The sequence below is a fragment of the Hetaerina americana genome, unplaced genomic scaffold, assembly GCF_022747635.1.
Source record: "Hetaerina americana unplaced genomic scaffold, ioHetAmer1.1.p SCAF_7, whole genome shotgun sequence".
In the NCBI taxonomy this organism is placed as follows: Eukaryota; Metazoa; Arthropoda; class Insecta; order Odonata; family Calopterygidae; genus Hetaerina; species Hetaerina americana.
This window is the reverse complement of record NW_027287316.1, coordinates 10,945,784-10,964,740: the sequence shown is the minus strand read 5'-3', so window position 1 is coordinate 10,964,740 and position 18,957 is coordinate 10,945,784. Positions and strand designations below refer to the sequence as shown.

Genomic DNA, 18,957 nt, shown 5'->3' with positions numbered 1-18,957 from the left:
TATATATGTGTGTGTGTGTATACATATGATGATAAGGTTCTCGAATTCATTGTGGAAAATTTTGTAGCTCTAATGGTTCCCGTGTGCAACTGGCATCCTCATAAGCAAAACTCCATTTCGTACTTGAAGCCTATTGATGCACGAGTAACACTCTCACACTTTTCTCAACACAAGTGAACACGTAATGCGTAATTGAGTCGATTCCAAATGCCTCACAATGTTATTCACGGCGACACTCGGCAAAGCGAGTCCATGCATGTGAAAGGTGGACTCAAGCGAAGCGATGCGAACGCTTTCTTGAGCGCTCTGCGGTGAGATGCTCCCGTGGTGATGATCTCTCTTCATCGATCCATCCGCAGAACACATGGCGATGCAGCATTTGTCGCCGGCGGAGGGCCAGCCGCCGCTCCGGCATCACCCCGCTCCCCCCCACGCTCACGCCGGGCGTGCCCCTCGTGGCTCTCACCCGGAAAGCATCTGTCGCCGCCGGTGCGTCCCCTCAACTCGCCTCTCAAGCAGCCAAAGGTAAGGAAGGGATGTAACCGCGGGAGATGGCGCTGTCACAGCGGCCAAAGAGCAATAATGAGTGGGGTATTATCTCATAGACTAGTCAACCCGCATGGACCCAAATGGTCTTTGGATATTATTATCGAATGTACATGTGTGTGTGTGTGTGTGTGTGTGTGTGTGTGTATATATATATATATATATATATATATATATATCATGTGATATATATATAAATCATGTGCATATATATATATATATATATATAAGTATGAATACTATTGTATACACATGAATAATACTAGTATATACATATCTCATGTGTTCGCGAAAACCGAAATAAAATGTCTATAAATTGTTGCATCACAGGGATATGAAATACTATGGACATAATCATCCATATTTATAATTGTTGCATAGAATCCTAGTGATAAATAATGCGAAATCATGGGCTCTTCATCCGGTGTCATCACAAATCTCCAATTATATTTTTGCTACCACAATCACAAAAATTTCTCGAACGCTCTCCGGGTGTTTTGACCCCAGGCAATGGTGAAGAGCAATGCACAATAAAATCCTCATTTAACATAATTATCAGTTGCATAATCCATTCGTTAATTGAAATTTAAAAAATTATAAAGAATCTGTTCATGCGTAAAACTTATCTTTAACTTTATACTGCGCATCTCATTTTACATGGATTATTATTTTAAAAATATCAGTTTGCATTTAACAGATATCAATTTATCTACAAGATTACAAATGTTAATTTCGTAACGTGGTGCTTGTAGCAAGAGGATAAGCGTAGATTGGAAGCTTTTTATTTATGCATGAGTCCGTGGAAAAAGAGAAGAGCAGATCAGCAAAACCAAAACAAAGAAGGCAGGGAAGGAGAAGAGATGGAGAAATGCAAAGGAGGCAAGAAATGCGAATGCATTGTGTACTCGTACTGAAAGACATTCGATTGCTTAATGCTATGTTAAATGGGAGAATGTTGGGTGAGGGAAGAAGGGTGAGGAAAAGATTAATCATGCTTTAGGGCATGAGGGCAGGCACAAGAGATGCGGACTTGAATAAGGGTTTCCTTTAATTTAGGCAGTTAGGGTTTTGAGTATCATGTTCGGCGTAGCTTAAGAGGTGTAGCGGTACTTTATCGACGTGTTCTTCATAAACCAACCTGGACCTACAGACGAATACTAGCAACAATCTACTCTGTAATTAAATATAGTTTTTTCTTCTTGAAATTGTTTTTCCAGCGCCCTCAACGCTGTTTATTCATATATTATTCATGAATTATTATTCTGAAAATAATTTCACCTGTGTATCGTTTAATTCTCACACTGCTTTGCAAAATATTCCACGACCCTTGATGGAAAACTGGTCCATGAATATGTATAGCGGGGTCGGCGAAATCGGATCAGCAAGCTAAAATTGCGCAAGGAATATTGCTATTTCGGGCAGCAGCGTTGAACTTCCGTGTGGTGGTCGTGGAACGCCGGTCGCAAAAGGATGGTTATGGTCCGGGATTCTTCCATAGAAGAGCAATTACGATCGAACGAAGAGATACGGATGTTACTCCTTTGCCGTGCTCTTTATGAGTCCCCTGCTCAATAAGATATTTGAAGGAAAGTAGCACAATAACTAAAAAAAAGGATAGATAAGGAGATAAACGTCTTTATTCGGGTGAAATTGAAACCGTAAGGTCCCTTTTTTCATTTAACCCTTCTTCAAGTACATAAAAATAATAATAACAATAATTTGTGGAAGTATAATAAAAAAAGAGTGGTAAATTAATATGTGTAATAAAAGAAATGAGCACAAGATTTACTTTCATGGGAAAAACCTAGGGAGTTTAGGCATGAGAACCCTTGTAAAAACCCACGCAGGAAAACACTCACAATCAAGGGGGGTGTGAAAAACCAGCGTGAATCCTGCACAATAGTAAGAAAAATAAATGATAGAATAAATTTCAATGAATAAACATATAGCAGTGTGAGGTACAGTACAATATAATATGGTAACACACATGCAATACGATATACAGTGGATACAGTGCAATAAATACAAATGAATATACAAACATGCTAATGAAGTAAAATAAGATATCATATGTTTTAAAACAAGGTAAAGTTGAAGGTCATAAATGGTGCAGGTAAAGAGAATTTGAGATGATATTCATGTAAGTTTGCATAGGAATAGATTTGCGGAGAAGTGTTTTTTTGTAATGTGGAATCATTTTAGTGCATCTTTATTTGAATGAAGAGAATGACCGGCGATTTTGAATAACCTAAGGCAAATGTTTTCAAAGTCGACTGGCTATTGCATGAAAAGATTTACTGTAAGTTACTCTATTGTGTCGAGGTATTAAGTAGATATTATATCCCTGGTGTTGGCACTGTTTATACCTTTAATGAGTGCAAGTTTATTAATTAAATACTTAGGTAGATAATTTTTTTAATTATGAAAGAGAAATGAGAGTATATACCGAATCCGTCTATCCTCAAGTTTTATCCATTAAAGTTTACAATAACTTCAGAGACATTATCTCGCTTCTTGAGGCCGCAGTTAAATCTTACGCAGGCGTTTAGAGTTGGTTGTAGCTTTAAAGTCACTTCGTGTGGCAAAGTCTTGGTCACCTCCCATTCTGATCGCAATAATCCACCGTCATTAACGGTTTCATTTAATCCATCGTTTCTGTGAGCATATCGATATTAATCGATCTTCAATCGCCATAAATAGAATACCTTGTGTCTTTGGGTAATTTATAATCATTTTTTATTTTAGTTTATCCAATAGAAAGCAGTTTTGTGTGCTCAACAGAAATGGTATGCAGGATGGTTTCTAGATTTCTGAAGTATTCTGTGTAATCAATTTGAAATTTTTTCCATGCGCCAAAGCACTCTGTTAACTCTTTCCTTTCCTTCATTCGGTGTAAATATCCATTCGCATTCTTCCATTGCTATCTCCCATCTTACTATAAGCATCAACAGCCCGCTCTCTTTCTTGATCTCCTCTGTTCACTCCTCTTGTCTTATCCACTTCTCTGTTCCATTTCATCTCGTCCTCCAACGAAATTTAACTACAATTCACTTCTTTTTCTCCAAACAAACTGGTTAAATTTCGTCCAGCATTCTGCCCAAATAAAAATGGTGTTCCTTCTACTGCAATTTTATAATATTTTAATTCAATTTAAGGCAATTTTCATCAAATTCAGTTGAAGAAAAGGTAATTATTCAATTTTATAAAATACGTGGCACTCAACTTATGGTAATTTTAATATAATTCTGCTGAATCAATGATGTTAATTATTGCCCGTTTTCCCCAAACGTTTTTTTGTTTATCTCCTCAAGAAATGGGTCACCAAAGGTAGCATATCATTGATTCGTTAATACTTTCACAAAGCAATATATTTATTTCTTTTTGAGTAGATGAATATTTTTACAGTCGTTGATATAGCATCTTCACCACTTGTTGCTCTGTATAACCGTTTGTAAAACTCAAACAAAAGTCAAATCAGGAAAATATAAGCGATCATACATTGGTTATTTTCAGTGAAACGGGGCTTGAAGATTCTTCAGTAAAAATGTTCCGCTAACGTTACCGTGGATTTAAATATTAAACTTTCTCTCCCCTTCAGCTGCTGCAGCATCAGGTATCCGATTAGGGATTCCGGGTGCCGGCGAGACCCTGAGACGACGCCACTCCGATGTGCGGCTATCAATACCACCGCAAGGAGGGACAACCGAAACCAATGGTGAGGAAGTTTGATAAATATTTTCATGGAACACACACACCAAAATATTAAAATATCTCCGCTTAAGTTCGAAAATTACCACATGCAGTGTTTTTCATTTTGATATCTAAATTCCTTTCATAAATTTTACTTCCATTCCTCGAACTTAATTTTTGGTGAAATGTTTTTGAATGAAGTTCGAAAATTCCCACCTACCATCACATTTTTTATCTTTAGATTAATTGGACGTCCACAGTATTTCAACTGTTCACCTTTCACTCCATGCGGACTTTTCTATACAATTTTGTGATTAAAACTTACAATTTTTTTAGTGGCAAGATAGAGGTTGGATTCGCTTATTTAAGATTTGTTGACTGGGCGTTACTTTTGTGCCCCCTTAAGCAGTCAGTGCTCTGAGAGTGATGCAACTTTTCAGGTGGCGCTACTCCCACTGCGCCCACTTCTTCTCTGGATCTTCCCCCTCGGTCACCAGATATGCGCCGCCATTCAGATGTCTCTCCTGCCTCGCTGCGGGACCTGGAAAAGGTAAAGTGCCCTCTCGGAACACGATTTTTCAGTTACTCCAGTTCGGTCATCTCAGTTTATCCCTTGCCTATGAAACGCTCCGACTTTAAAGGCATTTTCTGTATTCCGCTTTAATCAAGGCTTCATCTCGTGTGTGTATGTTTTTCAACGGTGCTAAAACATAAAATATTGCGTTTGGGCAAACTTCCGCAATCAAAGCTTTAAGGTCCAGGTTGATCAAATATTTTCCTCCCCCAATTTTTTTTGTTTGCGTATATCCACGGTCTCCTGAAGCTTGGACGTGTTTATTTTATCCCTACTAAATGATTCAACAAGTAACAAAAATTGTTTTTTTATTTCCACAGTCATTTCCTGTTAAATTATTTCTTTATCTATACTGTTTGCAGTTCCAACTATTATTTCAAGCTAAGTAAAACCTAAGATAAATCACGCATACACTCTCCTGATATCTATATGTTTTTATTTTTCCTACTCTGTTTTGGGCTGAATAGAAACGTAAAATTTAAATAACACTTTCGTAATTTATTGATCATTCAACAAGAAATGTCTGATATTTATATTACTTTATAATATATCAAAAGTTTTTCTGTCAATCAGCTTTTGCATAATTGAAATATAAAACGGTAAGTTCACCATTTCAAAATGTCATACTTAATTCAGAGTATTTCGTGTTGTATTTAATAAAGTGGAGAGAATACTGGCCTCATAAAAACAAATTATCGTATTCACCGTAACTCTTTTCAATTAGAAAGAGTAGTATTTCACCGATGTGGTCTAAATACGAGAACCGAGTCGTGTTCTCTCTGCAACCAAGTTTCAATGGAAAGTCCTGAGCGCAGCATATATTATGTTTTTTTTCTTAAAGTCATTTGGCTTATTTCATTATTTCTTTTTTCGCAGTATTAACTATTTCCAAGCCAAATTGTTCTTTTGCTCGATTTTAAATGTGATTGAGCCTGCTGAGCTTCAAATAATGCTTCTTATAATAAAATTACTGTACAAAAATTAATCGATGTTTGTACCAATGGTGATTCTCTAACAAAATCTATTTTCTCCAGTTATTCTGCGTTAATATTTAAGTTTCCTATTTTATTCAGCCCAACGCACGATAAGTAATTTCCCAATTGAAATAATATTGAGGTGAGAGCCAAGGAGCTAAAATATAAATTTGCATTGATCTCACCAAATGTTCAGTATTTTCAAGTAGTTGATCACAAGCCGGTTGATCACAAGATGTTCAAGAGGTTGATGACAAGGTAATTATATTGGATTAAAATACTTGTTGCTTAAAACATTAACAACTTTTATGCCATTGAAAAAATTGCTGCATCTACAATTTCCTAAAGTAATAATATGATATACTTGTACATTGCTTAATTTTGGGAATTCCACCAACACTGTGACGTAAGGAAGGCATACTGTCTCCCACGAATACACGTATTTGACACACATGTCTTTCTTTACCATCTCTGGTGAAAATGGAACGTTTAAATTCTTTCAATTTTTGCAGAAACTGGCACCGTCTATGTCAAGACAAAAACTGCGACCTTCTACTGGAGGAAGCGTCGACGAAAAGTGTCTCTCCAACACGGCAGTGGACAGAGTCGAGCCGAGACAGCAAACTCCTGCAGAAGTAAGACGTATTTCAATTTAGACATTAAATATGTTACGCATTTGTAATTCATGGGTCCTTTTACAACTGTGGCCAACTCTATGCTTACTTGCCCCATAAAATAACTGAACTGAACATTTTTCTGTCTAAAAATTCCCAAATGCTTTAATTTGGGGCATAATTAAATATTCCATCTAAAGTGCTGTATGCATTTCTTAAGGATGTCCTAAGGATTTCTTAAGGAAGTGTCCAGTCAAATCCTACTCTAAATGGTTTACTCTCAAATAATCATTATATACCTATCTAATAGATATTCACTCCAGAAAATGTTCCTGACATAGTTTAATTATTGTCAAGTGATTTGGAAAATACAAATTTGGTATTATCAAATAATTCTCAATAAAATAGTACTTTAAATGCTATAATTATGTAGATTACAATAAATATTGTGTACCTTAAGGCAGAGCATATATATATATATATATATATATATATATATATATATATATATATATATATATATATATATAAACTAGCTGACCCGGCGAACTTCGTACCTTCTAACAATCAATGTACAGTTTAGTTACATCATTTATAAATCAAGAACGGCTGTACCAGTTTTAATCCTACTTGATTTGTTATAATAATATAAGGAAAATACGAGGGTTATTCGAAAAGTAAGGTCTCCTATTTTTTTCCATGAAAAATCAAATTTATTCTCAACTTTTTGTGCGTCTTTGGAAAGGTTGATTAATCACTTTTTGCACATTCTTGTTAGTAGCTGTTTAATACCGGCGTCGTACCTTTATCCCGCCGCGTCGCGAAGCCAACTGACGACGGTCGAAGTACTGGTAGTTATTGCAGCACTTATGTATCACCGTTTCCAAGTGGATAAAGGTATTTCGCACCGTAAACAAAGAAAATCTGTAAAGTGACAAAAAAATATTCTCAGCTGAAAAAAGTTCATACTCTCTTGGCAAAGGGATGGGATTTTGTGTTGATGCCTATATGGGCAACAAATCTACCTTTTCCCGTTCAATTTATGGTACCACTACAACCTGAGAAGGGGCAATTACGAAAAAAACCTTCCGGGAATCCCTTTCCTCATTACCCCTTGTAACTGCGCGTGACTCAGTGGAAATGAAAGAGTACTCCCTGGCTCTGCTGCACCGACAATGGCACTTTCAACCCTTCCTAGACTTTGAAAAAAATAAAAATTGTTGTAAGATATGGCTTTAATTAAATGTTTCTGGAAATAGTAATTGCGCCGTAGAACTGAAGCCCACGACGAAGAAAACGGGGGGAGATATATGTGTGTATCCGACCTGTACTGCCCTTGATGTTAAAGGCCGGAGATAAAGTCATCCCGATAAATAAATGGCAAAGCCTATAAATTCATAAGTAATTGGAGTTGGCGATAATATTTACATATAGTGGAAAATTGCGTTAAAATATTGCAATTATCGAAGAAATAATATTCGTATGGTCATGTTCCCCTGAGTTCAAAATTGTGATGCGTATATGTTTCTCCTCTTATTAACATGATTTTATAGCAGAGAAAACAATCATTTGTTTGAATAACTACTTTGAATAAACGACTTAAAATTCGGACTATTTCATTGAAATCGTATCAGCGTTTATCTCTAGGCCATAATTTTTACACCCACAGTTGAAATGAACGAGATAACAGCTCAAGAAGGGAAAGTTTTGCAGAAATGCTGCTCTTTCAGAAAATAATTGTTTTCCCGTATATTTGGCGATTCTTTGCAAGACATCCCATATTCTATTTCGATGTCCTGATCGCTATCAAATTACTCCCTTGATGACTACACTTTTTCATGATGAATGGGAAGGTATAATTGCGGAATGGTTGGAATAGAAATTACAAGTGTTCATGCGAATACAAATACTAGTTTAAAAATGGATTTTTATATAATTCCGATTCCAAATCATCGCCTGATAAAACGGAAATATTCCACGGAATTTTCACTTCCCCCTTATCTTTTACATTATCTATGTGATTACATTAATGAATGAAAATTATTGAAATACTAATATTTTCGTATTAAATGTCCATGAATACCGATTAAACTTACGAAAGGCAGCCAATATATACCCATTGCATACAAACTCCATTAGTCTTTGAAATGAAACATGGTTGGGTAGCGCAACGCAGGATATGAGTAGCAACTAATTAAAAATTAAAAATTAGCAATTTTTCGCAAAGTAAAATTTCTTTTGTGGAAAATTGCCAATTTTTAATGAATTATGATATTCCACGATATCACGCCTGAAACGTCTCTTTTTATCATTAGCAATGATTTTATGATACATGTTATACATACTAATGTAACGTTCAAATGATTTACGATTGATTTCTGATAAAGAAGTGAGTTGCTGTAAATAAATCTCGTTACCATTCGACCATTACAATATGCATGCATTCAAATATCTATGGAAAACTGCCTGTTGAGTAGAGTATGATTGGAACCAGCAAGAAGACGCTTTGATCGTGTTTCCCACTCCTGGCTACCTACAGTTTGATTCCTTTGAAACTTTTACTTGATATTTAATTAAAAACAGGTATCAATTTTAATATTTGTTCGCACTTTTTGCCAAAAGATTCTTGTTATTGCATTGTATATCAGATTCCAGGCTTTTATCATAATTTCTACCTTGTGAATTTATCATAAACTATCACTATCAACTATCTTGATGATTGACAGTTTATGCATAGCTATGTGTAAATATCATAAGAGATAATGCTTTAAAACTCTAATAAGTAAAAGTTATTATGTGGTAATTTTTGTCTAGGTAATTTTCCCCAGATAAAACATAATATCGTTTAATCTAAGATGCATTAATTATTTTATACTAGTGTATGTAAAGAGTCTAAGTATAAGGGTTATCATATACGAAAGAAGAAAAAATAAGAATCCAAGAAATACCTGTATAAGTGAAGAAGATCTCTATAAACAGTTGCGGAACCAAGTCATACGAGAGTGCAAGTAGGCAAAGGAAGAATGGATGGAAAGCTGCTGCGAGGAAATTAATGATAACATGAAAAAGTGAAATAGCGAGATGGCTTATAAACTAGTGAAGAGGCAATTTGGAAAAAGCAATACAAAATCGCAAAACATCCGAGCCACTAATGGAAAATACTACTAGATGATGACGAAATTGGGAATAGATGGAATAAATAGATTGTAGTTCTCCATCAGGCTCCCAAACCACCAGAAGATGTTTAATTAAAGATGAAATCATGATAGGCAGATACGGTCGCGGACCGCAGATATTAAGAATTGAATTCAACAGAGCCATAGAAGACTTGAGAAATAACAAGGCACCAGGAGTTGGCAAAATAAACAGAGAAATGATCAAGGCACGCGGGGTCAAAGCGAAGGATGCCCTCCGTGGAATAATCAGAAATAGCTACGACAGCGGAAAGATAACAGAAGAATTCGAGACAAATATAATGATTGCAATACCGAAGAAACCTAAAACAGATAAATGCGATGAACACAGAACATTGAGCCTGGTGACTCATGCCGAAAATCCTTACTCGGATAATTAGCCGAAGAATAGAAGAAGGGATAGAAGGATAACTCTCAGAAAGCCAATACGGATTCAAGAAAAACCGAGAAGCAAAAGAGACAAATTTCAGGCAAATATGTGGCATTCGTTGACTTGGAGAAGGCCTTCGACAACGACGAATGGCACAAGATTTTCAAGATGCTGGTAGCGCTTGGATTGGACTACAGCGACAGAAAAATTATTTATAACCTCTACAAGGGTCAGGTTACAACAATTCAAATGAAAAATGGAAGAAAAATAGAAGCCAAAATAAACAAAGGAGTAAGAGAAGGATGCAACCTCTCGCCAGCAATATTCAACGTATGCCTGGAAGAGACAATAGAAGAAACACAAGAAATATAGTAGGTATCAAAAGGGTCAAGGTAAATGGAGCCAAGGTAAATAAACCAACATGCTCCGATTTGCACGTGGCATCGCAGTAGCTGCGGAAATGAGAGAGGACCTGCAAGCAACTATAAGTACTATGGGCCAAGTATTGGGGGAATTTATTATGAACATCAACAAGAAGAAAACTAAAACCATTGCGTGCGGAAGAGAGAAGCTGAATGCAGATGTCCCAATTTGAGGGGTGAAACTAGAGCAAGTGGAATCCTTCATCCACCTGGGAAGCAACATAACATGGGATGGAAAAAGTTTGACCGCCATCAAGCGAAGAATAACCCAAAATAAGAACATATGCATGAAGAAGAGGCAATTAATTCGCTCAAATAACCCGAGGCTAAAAAAAGGAAGCAGTTCGTCTTGACTTTCCTGTGGAGTACGTATGGCGCCCTGCGAGTATGGTTCCGAGACTTGGAGCATTGGAAAAGTGGACCAGCGAAGAATAGAAGCCTTTGAAACATGATGCTGGAGGAGAATGCTGAAGATTAAATTAAAAGGCAAATTAAGGAGCGAGGAAGTATATCGAAGAGCAGACGAGAATAGGGCCATATGGAGAACTCTACGGGAAAGAAGAAGAAATAGATGGATTGGACACACATTGAGGCACAATGGATTGATGAGGAATAAAATTAAAGGAAAATTAGAAGGGAATATTCTACGAGGAAGACCCAGAGACATGTACAAAGAACAAATTAAGAAGGACGTAAAACAGAGAGGGTATCAGGGATTGAGGGAATTGACATTGAATAGAGTAGAATGGAGGGCTGCAGTAAACAAATCCTAGGAATGAAATACTGATGATCATGATGTAAAGAGTAATATTTTTGATTGATTATTTTTAAATCTACGAATAAGCATCAGGCGTGTTAGGGGAGAAGAGAGAATTTTTGGGAGGAGTCCATAAAAGATAAGCTAGATGGCTGTAGAGAATTTTGAATACTGTGATAGGGGGAAGAATGTTAGGCAAGCGAGATATGAGGGAAAGAAAAGGATTGGCATGTTCAGCATAATGAAGATAGGTTGAAATTATCCGGAGTTGAAGAAACGTGTAATGTTTTACGTGGTGCCAAGGCGTGTCTTGTTAGACGAAGATGAGAAATGTCCATAAAAAATCTATCCTATTCGGTATACTACAGATTAATTAATTTATAAGCATCATACGGGACGATACAATATTGACACCACTTCTTTTCGCGTACACGAGTGACATGGGTTTGAGGTGTCACCCCATACCATTCATTTATGATCAGAGTATGCATTAAAACTAAAAGTACTGATTTTAAGTAACTAAAGATATTAAAGAGTTTTGAGAGCTGAATTTATAAGTGAAGACCTTTAAGATACTTTTATTAAATGTATATTTTTTCGCGGGAAAAGGGTGTCTTTAACTCCATTAGTTCTGCCATATCCTTATCTGTTTTTTATTCCTGGTTTAAATGAAAATCTAATTTGAGTTACCCGTAAATAATTGATTAAACTTCAAGCATGAAAACGCCTAACAGTTTGTTTTTTACCTTACAATTAGTGTTGTTGGAAATCTAATCATCAGCGGATAACATAGTTTTTCTGGCTAGTTAATCTTAATGTCATCAATTAAGGTCTTAAATGGGACCAATCGCCATTCCTCCTGGAACTTTAGAAGCTGCTTCCACAACATTGATTAATGGACACATTTTCATTAACCTTTACTTTCTACTGCCGTTGAAATATATAATCCCGCAAGCGATGTTTATTTTCTTCTTTATTCTACATCGCTGCGTTTCATTTATCAGTTAGTTTTGTTGCGTCAGGGTTGAGACGTTTTTAAAATCTACGATTCCCGCGTTTGCTAATTTCATTGCCCGATTTTTAGTACTCTTGAATCGATAAAAACAGTTGTGTTTTATGATTATTATTTTACATGTTGATCGTAACAAACTTGAGTGATTGTGATAAAATTAAAGAGAGAAAATATGGTGCAAAAAAATTGTCACATCCGCAATATTCACAAAATTTCTTCTTTACAAATTCCAAAATACGCAAGTAGTGTTTACGTAAATCTGCAAGCATGCATTTTAGGTTTCGGGTACACTTGACGTCACGTATTTCTTCTGATTTACATCAATGGAATCAATTCCTAAATAACTATTAACGCAAGATTATTTGCCGAAGATTCGGTCAATTACTCTGTGTGGTCACTCCCAGAGGTTTGGCTTCCTGATCAATCTAAGGAAGTGTGGGATCATAAAATTCAAGAAAAAAGAAACCCACACGCACACATATGGGCTCATAAAGGTATTCATAACCTTAAAGAACCAAACTTTGTGAAGGTGCGATCCTTGTAGCACATACAAACCGATGGCCTATTAGACCTCCCATCACAATAATCCACAGTCATTAACGGTTTCATTTAATCCATCGTTTCTGTGAACATATCGATATTAATCGATCTTCAATCATGGTAAATAGAATACCTTGTGTATTTGAGTAATTTACATTCATTTTCATAAATCCAGTAGAGATGAGTTTTAGGGTGCTCCACAAAAATGGTATGCAGGATGGAATCAAGATTTTTGAAGTATTCCGTGTAATAAACCCGCTTTCTCTCTTAATCTCCACTGTCCACTCCTCCGGTCATATCAACTTCTCTGTTCCATTTCATCTCGTCCCCCAATGAATTTGGACAGCATTCCCCTTCTTATTCTCCAAACAAACTGGTCAAATTTCGTCCAGTATCCTGCCCAAATAATAATGGTCTTCTACTACAATTTATATATTAATTCAACTTAGGGCAATTTTTACCGAATTCTGTAGAAGAAACCTAGGGAGTTCAGACATGAAGAGCCTAGAAAAAACCCACGGAGGAAAACACCCTAACAGAAGGGGGTGTAAAAAAACCTGCGAAACTCTACAAGATAGCTTGTAAAATAAGTAAATAAATATAAAACAGTGTTAGGCAATGTACAAAACAATATGGTAATACATATACAATACGGTATTCAACAGAGTACAGAATAGTAAATGCATATGAATTTACAGACATGCATAATAAAGTAAAATAAGAGTATAAGTAGGTAGGAATGGGTGTATGTGCTTAGGCACTCGCGTTTACTTAGTATGTATGTGCGCAGTAATATAGCATATTCATGTATTCCTGTACTACTGTCGGGTGCCCGTCACTCTCCCGTTCGACGATCTACACAATACCCGTCGTGACGATGACAGGGTATTGTGTAGATGTAGATATAAGATATTCTGTTCCCTCATATAATCTTGCACATTATTGAACACATAATATATGAAGTACTATACTTTGGACAAATGAAAGATAAAAATGCTGATGATAAAAATGACCTTTCGCAAAATTGGCTAGTGGTCTTGAACTTCTGCCACACGCCTTTGTGGAGGCTTGCGGGAAAAGATGTGGACGCATCGTTTCTCTGCAGAGCTGACGAGTCCCCCTCTCTCCTTTCTCTCCCGCACAGAGCAGCGCGTTGGAGGAGGAGAGGCGCCACCGGACGCGGCGACGTCACTCCCGCGCCGTCCCCAGACAACGAAGCTGCGACGAGGAGTCCGACGGCAGCCTCCTGGTGCAGGTGCGTGGGCCCGGCCCCTCACTCATTCAAACGCCCCTCCCGCCCAGCCCCTCGATCTTCAACGCGCCCGCCACCGGAGATTGTTCAAACTAACCCCGCGAGCAAAGATGGGACCCTAAGCGGAGTGAACTCATTTCGTCCCGCCCTAAACAATACGCTTTTTCCATCCCCACAATTAGAAAAAATGGCGGGTCACCAAAATGTTAAAATATTCGCGGACCCTACGGTAAATGAACAAAATACTCATATGGAAAGTATCGAAGCGAAAAGAAACATTCGTCTGGATCAGGATTCGATTTAGTATCTCTCAGTATCCTGCTAAATTCTTTATTCAGTTAAAATGCAGTCTAGGCTTGTTTAAATAAGGTTTAATCAAAAAATAATGCTATATACATTACAATCCATTAGTCTCTTTTGTATATAATTCATACGTAAGGCGCGCAACTAAGAAGCCCTGTTTTTAGAATATGCCAAAGGACAAATTGTGTACAGTATTTTTCTATATTTCGACCACCCCTGATAAAACTTATTAGCAATTTAGAGCCTCTTTTCTTTGTTTCCCCTCGTAAATTTTAAATGAACTGTTTGTCCCTGGGGACATATTAATAGAGTTATCAAATAGCGCGAGCATTGTACATGTGCAGTTCATTGCACTTGTGCAATTGAGCATTCTCCTCTTTAGAAAAATTCTAATTTGAATAAAACAAGACGACGGAGTTATTTGTTCCCTTGTCTCAAATATATTTAATTTTTAAACAATTTTTTCATCACATTCCCATTTTTTTTCAACCAGTAATTACACTCCAGTAAGTGGTGGCACTTATCGTGTTAGTACGCGTTTGCGGAGAGGCAATGAGACAATGTCAAAGCAATGATTCATGGGTATATTCCATAAAACGCCAAACATCAAATTCCTAACGGAAGTCATTGATGTTCCGAACACACACTTTCGCCATAGGTGAGACGTCCTTTATTGTTTGTAACTGCAGGCAGGATGTTAAAAGTATACCGGCAGCGTAATAATGCAATTGTAGTACCTTTAGGCCAGCTACGATTTAAAATCAAAACATGGAAGGAAAATTAATTGAATTTTTACGAATTGATAACGGTATCCGAGCCTATGCGGGTGGCTCGTATTGCAGTAAAGCATTGAATCCAAAAAAACTAAGATCTCTCGGAAATCTAAGCAGTGAAAACAACATCCTCCGATGTATTCTGAAAGATTTTACTGCATCATAAATATTTACCAATCAGCCTACAAGACTCATTTTCGGCAGCTGAAAAATTTAATAAGGGCTAAATTAACTGAAAAAACCTCAAAAAGAATTAATAAGGAAACAATAAAATTTTCAACTGAATACAAATTTAAGGGATAAAGGGAGATAGTAGGTCTCAGAAAAGAGAAGGGCCGATTGATCCGGAAGGATCCCGTGGGGCCTGAAACCGTGCTCCTGACGTTGATGATCACGAGACGACCCATTTCGTCTCCACCCCCCCTCCTTGCCCCAAGTACGCGTCCGACGCCGTCCACGCTTCCTTGGGCATCGATTTCCTCCGCCCCCCCCTTATTTCGAGTACGCGCCTCGCGTTTTCCGCCAACAACACCTTAACCTTCATGCCAACATCTATCAACGCAAGTCCTCTTTTTTCCTCTTTATCTTTTTGTTGCATGCACGCGGGTTTCATTTAATGGCCGACTAACAACAAACCCGTTTGTCCATTTGATCGCTATCTCCACACGTTCCTCAGTCTCACGGTCAGAATTTTCCTACGAGCCACTAACATGGCAACCATAATTGATTAATCAAGCCAGCTACAAAATGGGAAGGAACGGTTTTGGTCGAATAACCTATCAAACTTTTCCACTTGTATCAGGAGATAAACTTACTTACCCCAGTCCCGCTCGATGATCGCATCTATGCCTTGTTCCCTGGAGAGCCCTAGAAATGTAGTCGATTGGCATCTTGCTCCATTCTCGGACCTCATCTCTCAAGTATCCCTTTAGCAGTACTTCGAAGAGTTTCTCGATGTTTAGAAAAATTCCTTATTTTGCGAATATCAGCAAAACTATCTCCAGTGGCCACTTTCTTCTCATATTATTAAATGTGAGGACAAAATTGATATGATCTGGATTTACAATACTGACGAATCAATAACTATGGTGACGTGCTACTGCCCCTTTCCTTCCTGTGTTTAATGGAAGACATGATTGCGTGGGTTAAAGCATGCCGCCTTCCATAAAGTGACCTGACTTACTTAATCGCAGATGCTTAAACCTGGCATAAAATAATTTAATTGTCCGATTGCAGCTGAAGTCTATGTGTCGAATTTTATATTGCGTCAGCAAAGAAATGGTTGAAGCTCAGTTTCCTGAAAATGAAAATGATCAATATCTGAACAAAATGAAACGTTTTTTGTACTTTTTGAAACGGATTTTGAAACGTTTCATTTTGTTCAGATATTGATCATTTTCATTTTCAGGAAACTGAGCTTCAACCATATATATATATATATATATATATATATATATATATATATATATATATATATATATATACATATATATATATATATATACATATATATATACATATACATATATACATATATATATACATATATATATATATATATATATATTCATATATATATATATATTCACCCTCATAATTTCTGACGTTAAAAGTTATCCCTAAGTGTAAGCTTCGAATTCCAATTTTGAAAGACTTTGTACTGTATTGACAGTTCACGTCCGGGGCAAGCATCAACCGAGTTTTAAAAACATGTATCACAATTCTGTAGTTCACATTTGATGTTAAAATTAGGCTAAAATTTTTTAAGCTCTTTGGTACTTTAATCTATGGTGTCAATGTAAGATGAGGTAGCCGTTGCGATTCTACAGAAAAAAACGTCCATCTCGTTAAAGTTGATTAAAATACACATTGAGAAAGTTCTCCCGTAAAAACTCGCAAGACTTTAAATCAAATTTAATCGGTTGGGGCCCCCAAGCAACCCGCTTTCGCTTTTGGTTGGTTCGTTATTACGGAATTCAGCATTTTGCTTTACGGATTCCCTCTTCCACAACAGGGAATGCATCTAGAGGGAGAGCTTCCTCAGCTCACAGCTACTATCACGAAAATTGATCAGTATATCACTGGGAAGCCTTGCCCCTAACACTCTCACAATCTCTTCTTCCTTGGGAGAGTAAACCGAGTAAACAGTACTTCAAACGGAAGCGATTTGCCTGAGAAGGCCCGACCTTTGCATTCAGCGATGCCCGACATCCTAAGTTTCACCACTCTCGAACTAGTCGAGACACGGACAACAAGTTGATCCGTCGCTCTTATTGCCATTGAGTTAAAGGCTCCTAAATAATGTCCGGATATAAAGAAACCGCAATTAATCGAAGAGACGAATATGCATATGTCACTCTGAGACCCCTATAAATGTGGCTATGAAGTATCGTAAATAAATGAAAACTTTTCGATGCGTAGATTTCACCTCTGCCTTTTGAGAAAAGCTGTAGCATCTTAGCATTTTCTTTTTCTTTTAAAGATTAAGCAGCAATAAAGCTTCGTTCAATCATTCGTTCGTTCTTTAACAGACTCCGGTATTATTTCCAAACAATTGGTTTTCCGGCATCATCTCCCTACCGTATTCCCGCCTCTCTTTGCCAAAATACTTTTTACCACACACCCGAATCATATTTTCCCCCCTTTTTTCTACAAAATGATTCGTTATTGGTGTGCATTTACTAATTTTCAGGCAGTTAGTCTTCTGCCAAAAGGAGCTCCTTCTAAGTCCCGTGATGAAAACGCAGAGTATTGCTCTGTTCCATCTCTCTTGGAAGCGTAGGCCTCTGCAGAATGCCCTTGGCTGAGCTTTTAAACACCAATAATACCACCAACCACTTGAAGTGGCTCAGCCTGGGTAATTTCCTTAACTCGAGTCTCCCCTGCTTCCCCTCACAACATCTCTCCATTTGTCCATACCTCCATTACTACGACGTCCAAGAGCCATTGTCTCGTTGGCTTAAGGGGACCGTGCCCTTGGGACCGCGAATTAAGTATTTCAATAGAGCGCACGAACACAACCGGAGGCGTGCTTCCTACTCGTATGTCGCATTTCGACATTTCAGATATGGAGAATTAATTCAATGCGAATCCAACCAAAGTCAAAAGCTGAAGCAAGACAAAAATACTCTGTACAACGCACAGCACGCTAAACTCTCCCCACTGCTCATGACTGCGGCAGTGAAATTAAAAGAAACGTCGTACCAATGGAGCCCCAGGTGCACCGTGCTCTAAGCAGAGTAACAGCAAACAAAAGACCTCCTCTCAAGCCATTCAACGATTTTGCGTAACAAGGCAATCAACGTTTCAACGAGCTCGGCCTCTCAAGGCATTCAACATTAGTATTTCAGAAAAAAAGCGCGGCTTCTACGTCGGGGCTTCTGCCAAGTCTTCGACCGCCGGGAAAACGTAACCTCGGACTTCGAGAGGGCAAACCGAATACATCCGTTCCATTCATGCTACCGAGACGTTCTCTCTTGAAGCTCTGTGGATTTCTGAGGGCTGAAAGGAACAAGATGACCTAACGTGAAATTTACGGAGGCATTTGGATTCAAATCCCGATCCCAACATGTAATGTTTTCACTTTAATTTCTCACAAACTCCCTTGGGGTTACTGAGAAAAACATTTCGGAGATTCTCGCGTATTCATGGCAGTGAAAGGTCTTATCTCCTCCAATACCCAAGGCTTCCTCTGTGGTTGGTTCGCCTAAAGTGCTTATCCCCCCCGGAGGTAGGAAACATTGTGGGTTCTTAAAAAAGGACGCGGGGAATTCTCGAAATTTTTTGCTAATTTTTTATTAAAACATGTTTATTGATTTATTTTTTAATATCCATACTAAAAAATAGCAGATGATATTCTAATAATAAATGCAATATTTTACAAGGAAATGAAGCAAAAATGGCATGAATATAAATGTTGCATTTATTACAATCTAT

General features: G+C 37.5%; 1 protein-coding gene across 7 annotated transcripts in view; it reads left to right on the top strand.

Annotated features, from left to right (window-relative positions):
- Fife (regulating synaptic membrane exocytosis protein fife) overlaps positions 1-18,957 on the top strand; it is a 426,424-nt gene that overhangs the window by 352,881 nt on the left and 54,586 nt on the right. For 6 of the 7 annotated variants that reach the window (XM_071595175.1, XM_071595174.1, XM_071595179.1 and 3 more), the window contains 5 exons: positions 360-525; positions 4,145-4,261; positions 4,677-4,786; positions 6,297-6,419; positions 13,838-13,948. In XM_071595175.1, the coding sequence (XP_071451276.1) occupies positions 360-525; positions 4,145-4,261; positions 4,677-4,786; positions 6,297-6,419; positions 13,838-13,948 (627 nt within the window). The remainder of the gene's footprint in view (positions 1-359; positions 526-4,144; positions 4,262-4,676; positions 4,787-6,296; positions 6,420-13,837; positions 13,949-18,957) is intronic. The other variant, XM_071595176.1, reaches the window with a different exon arrangement.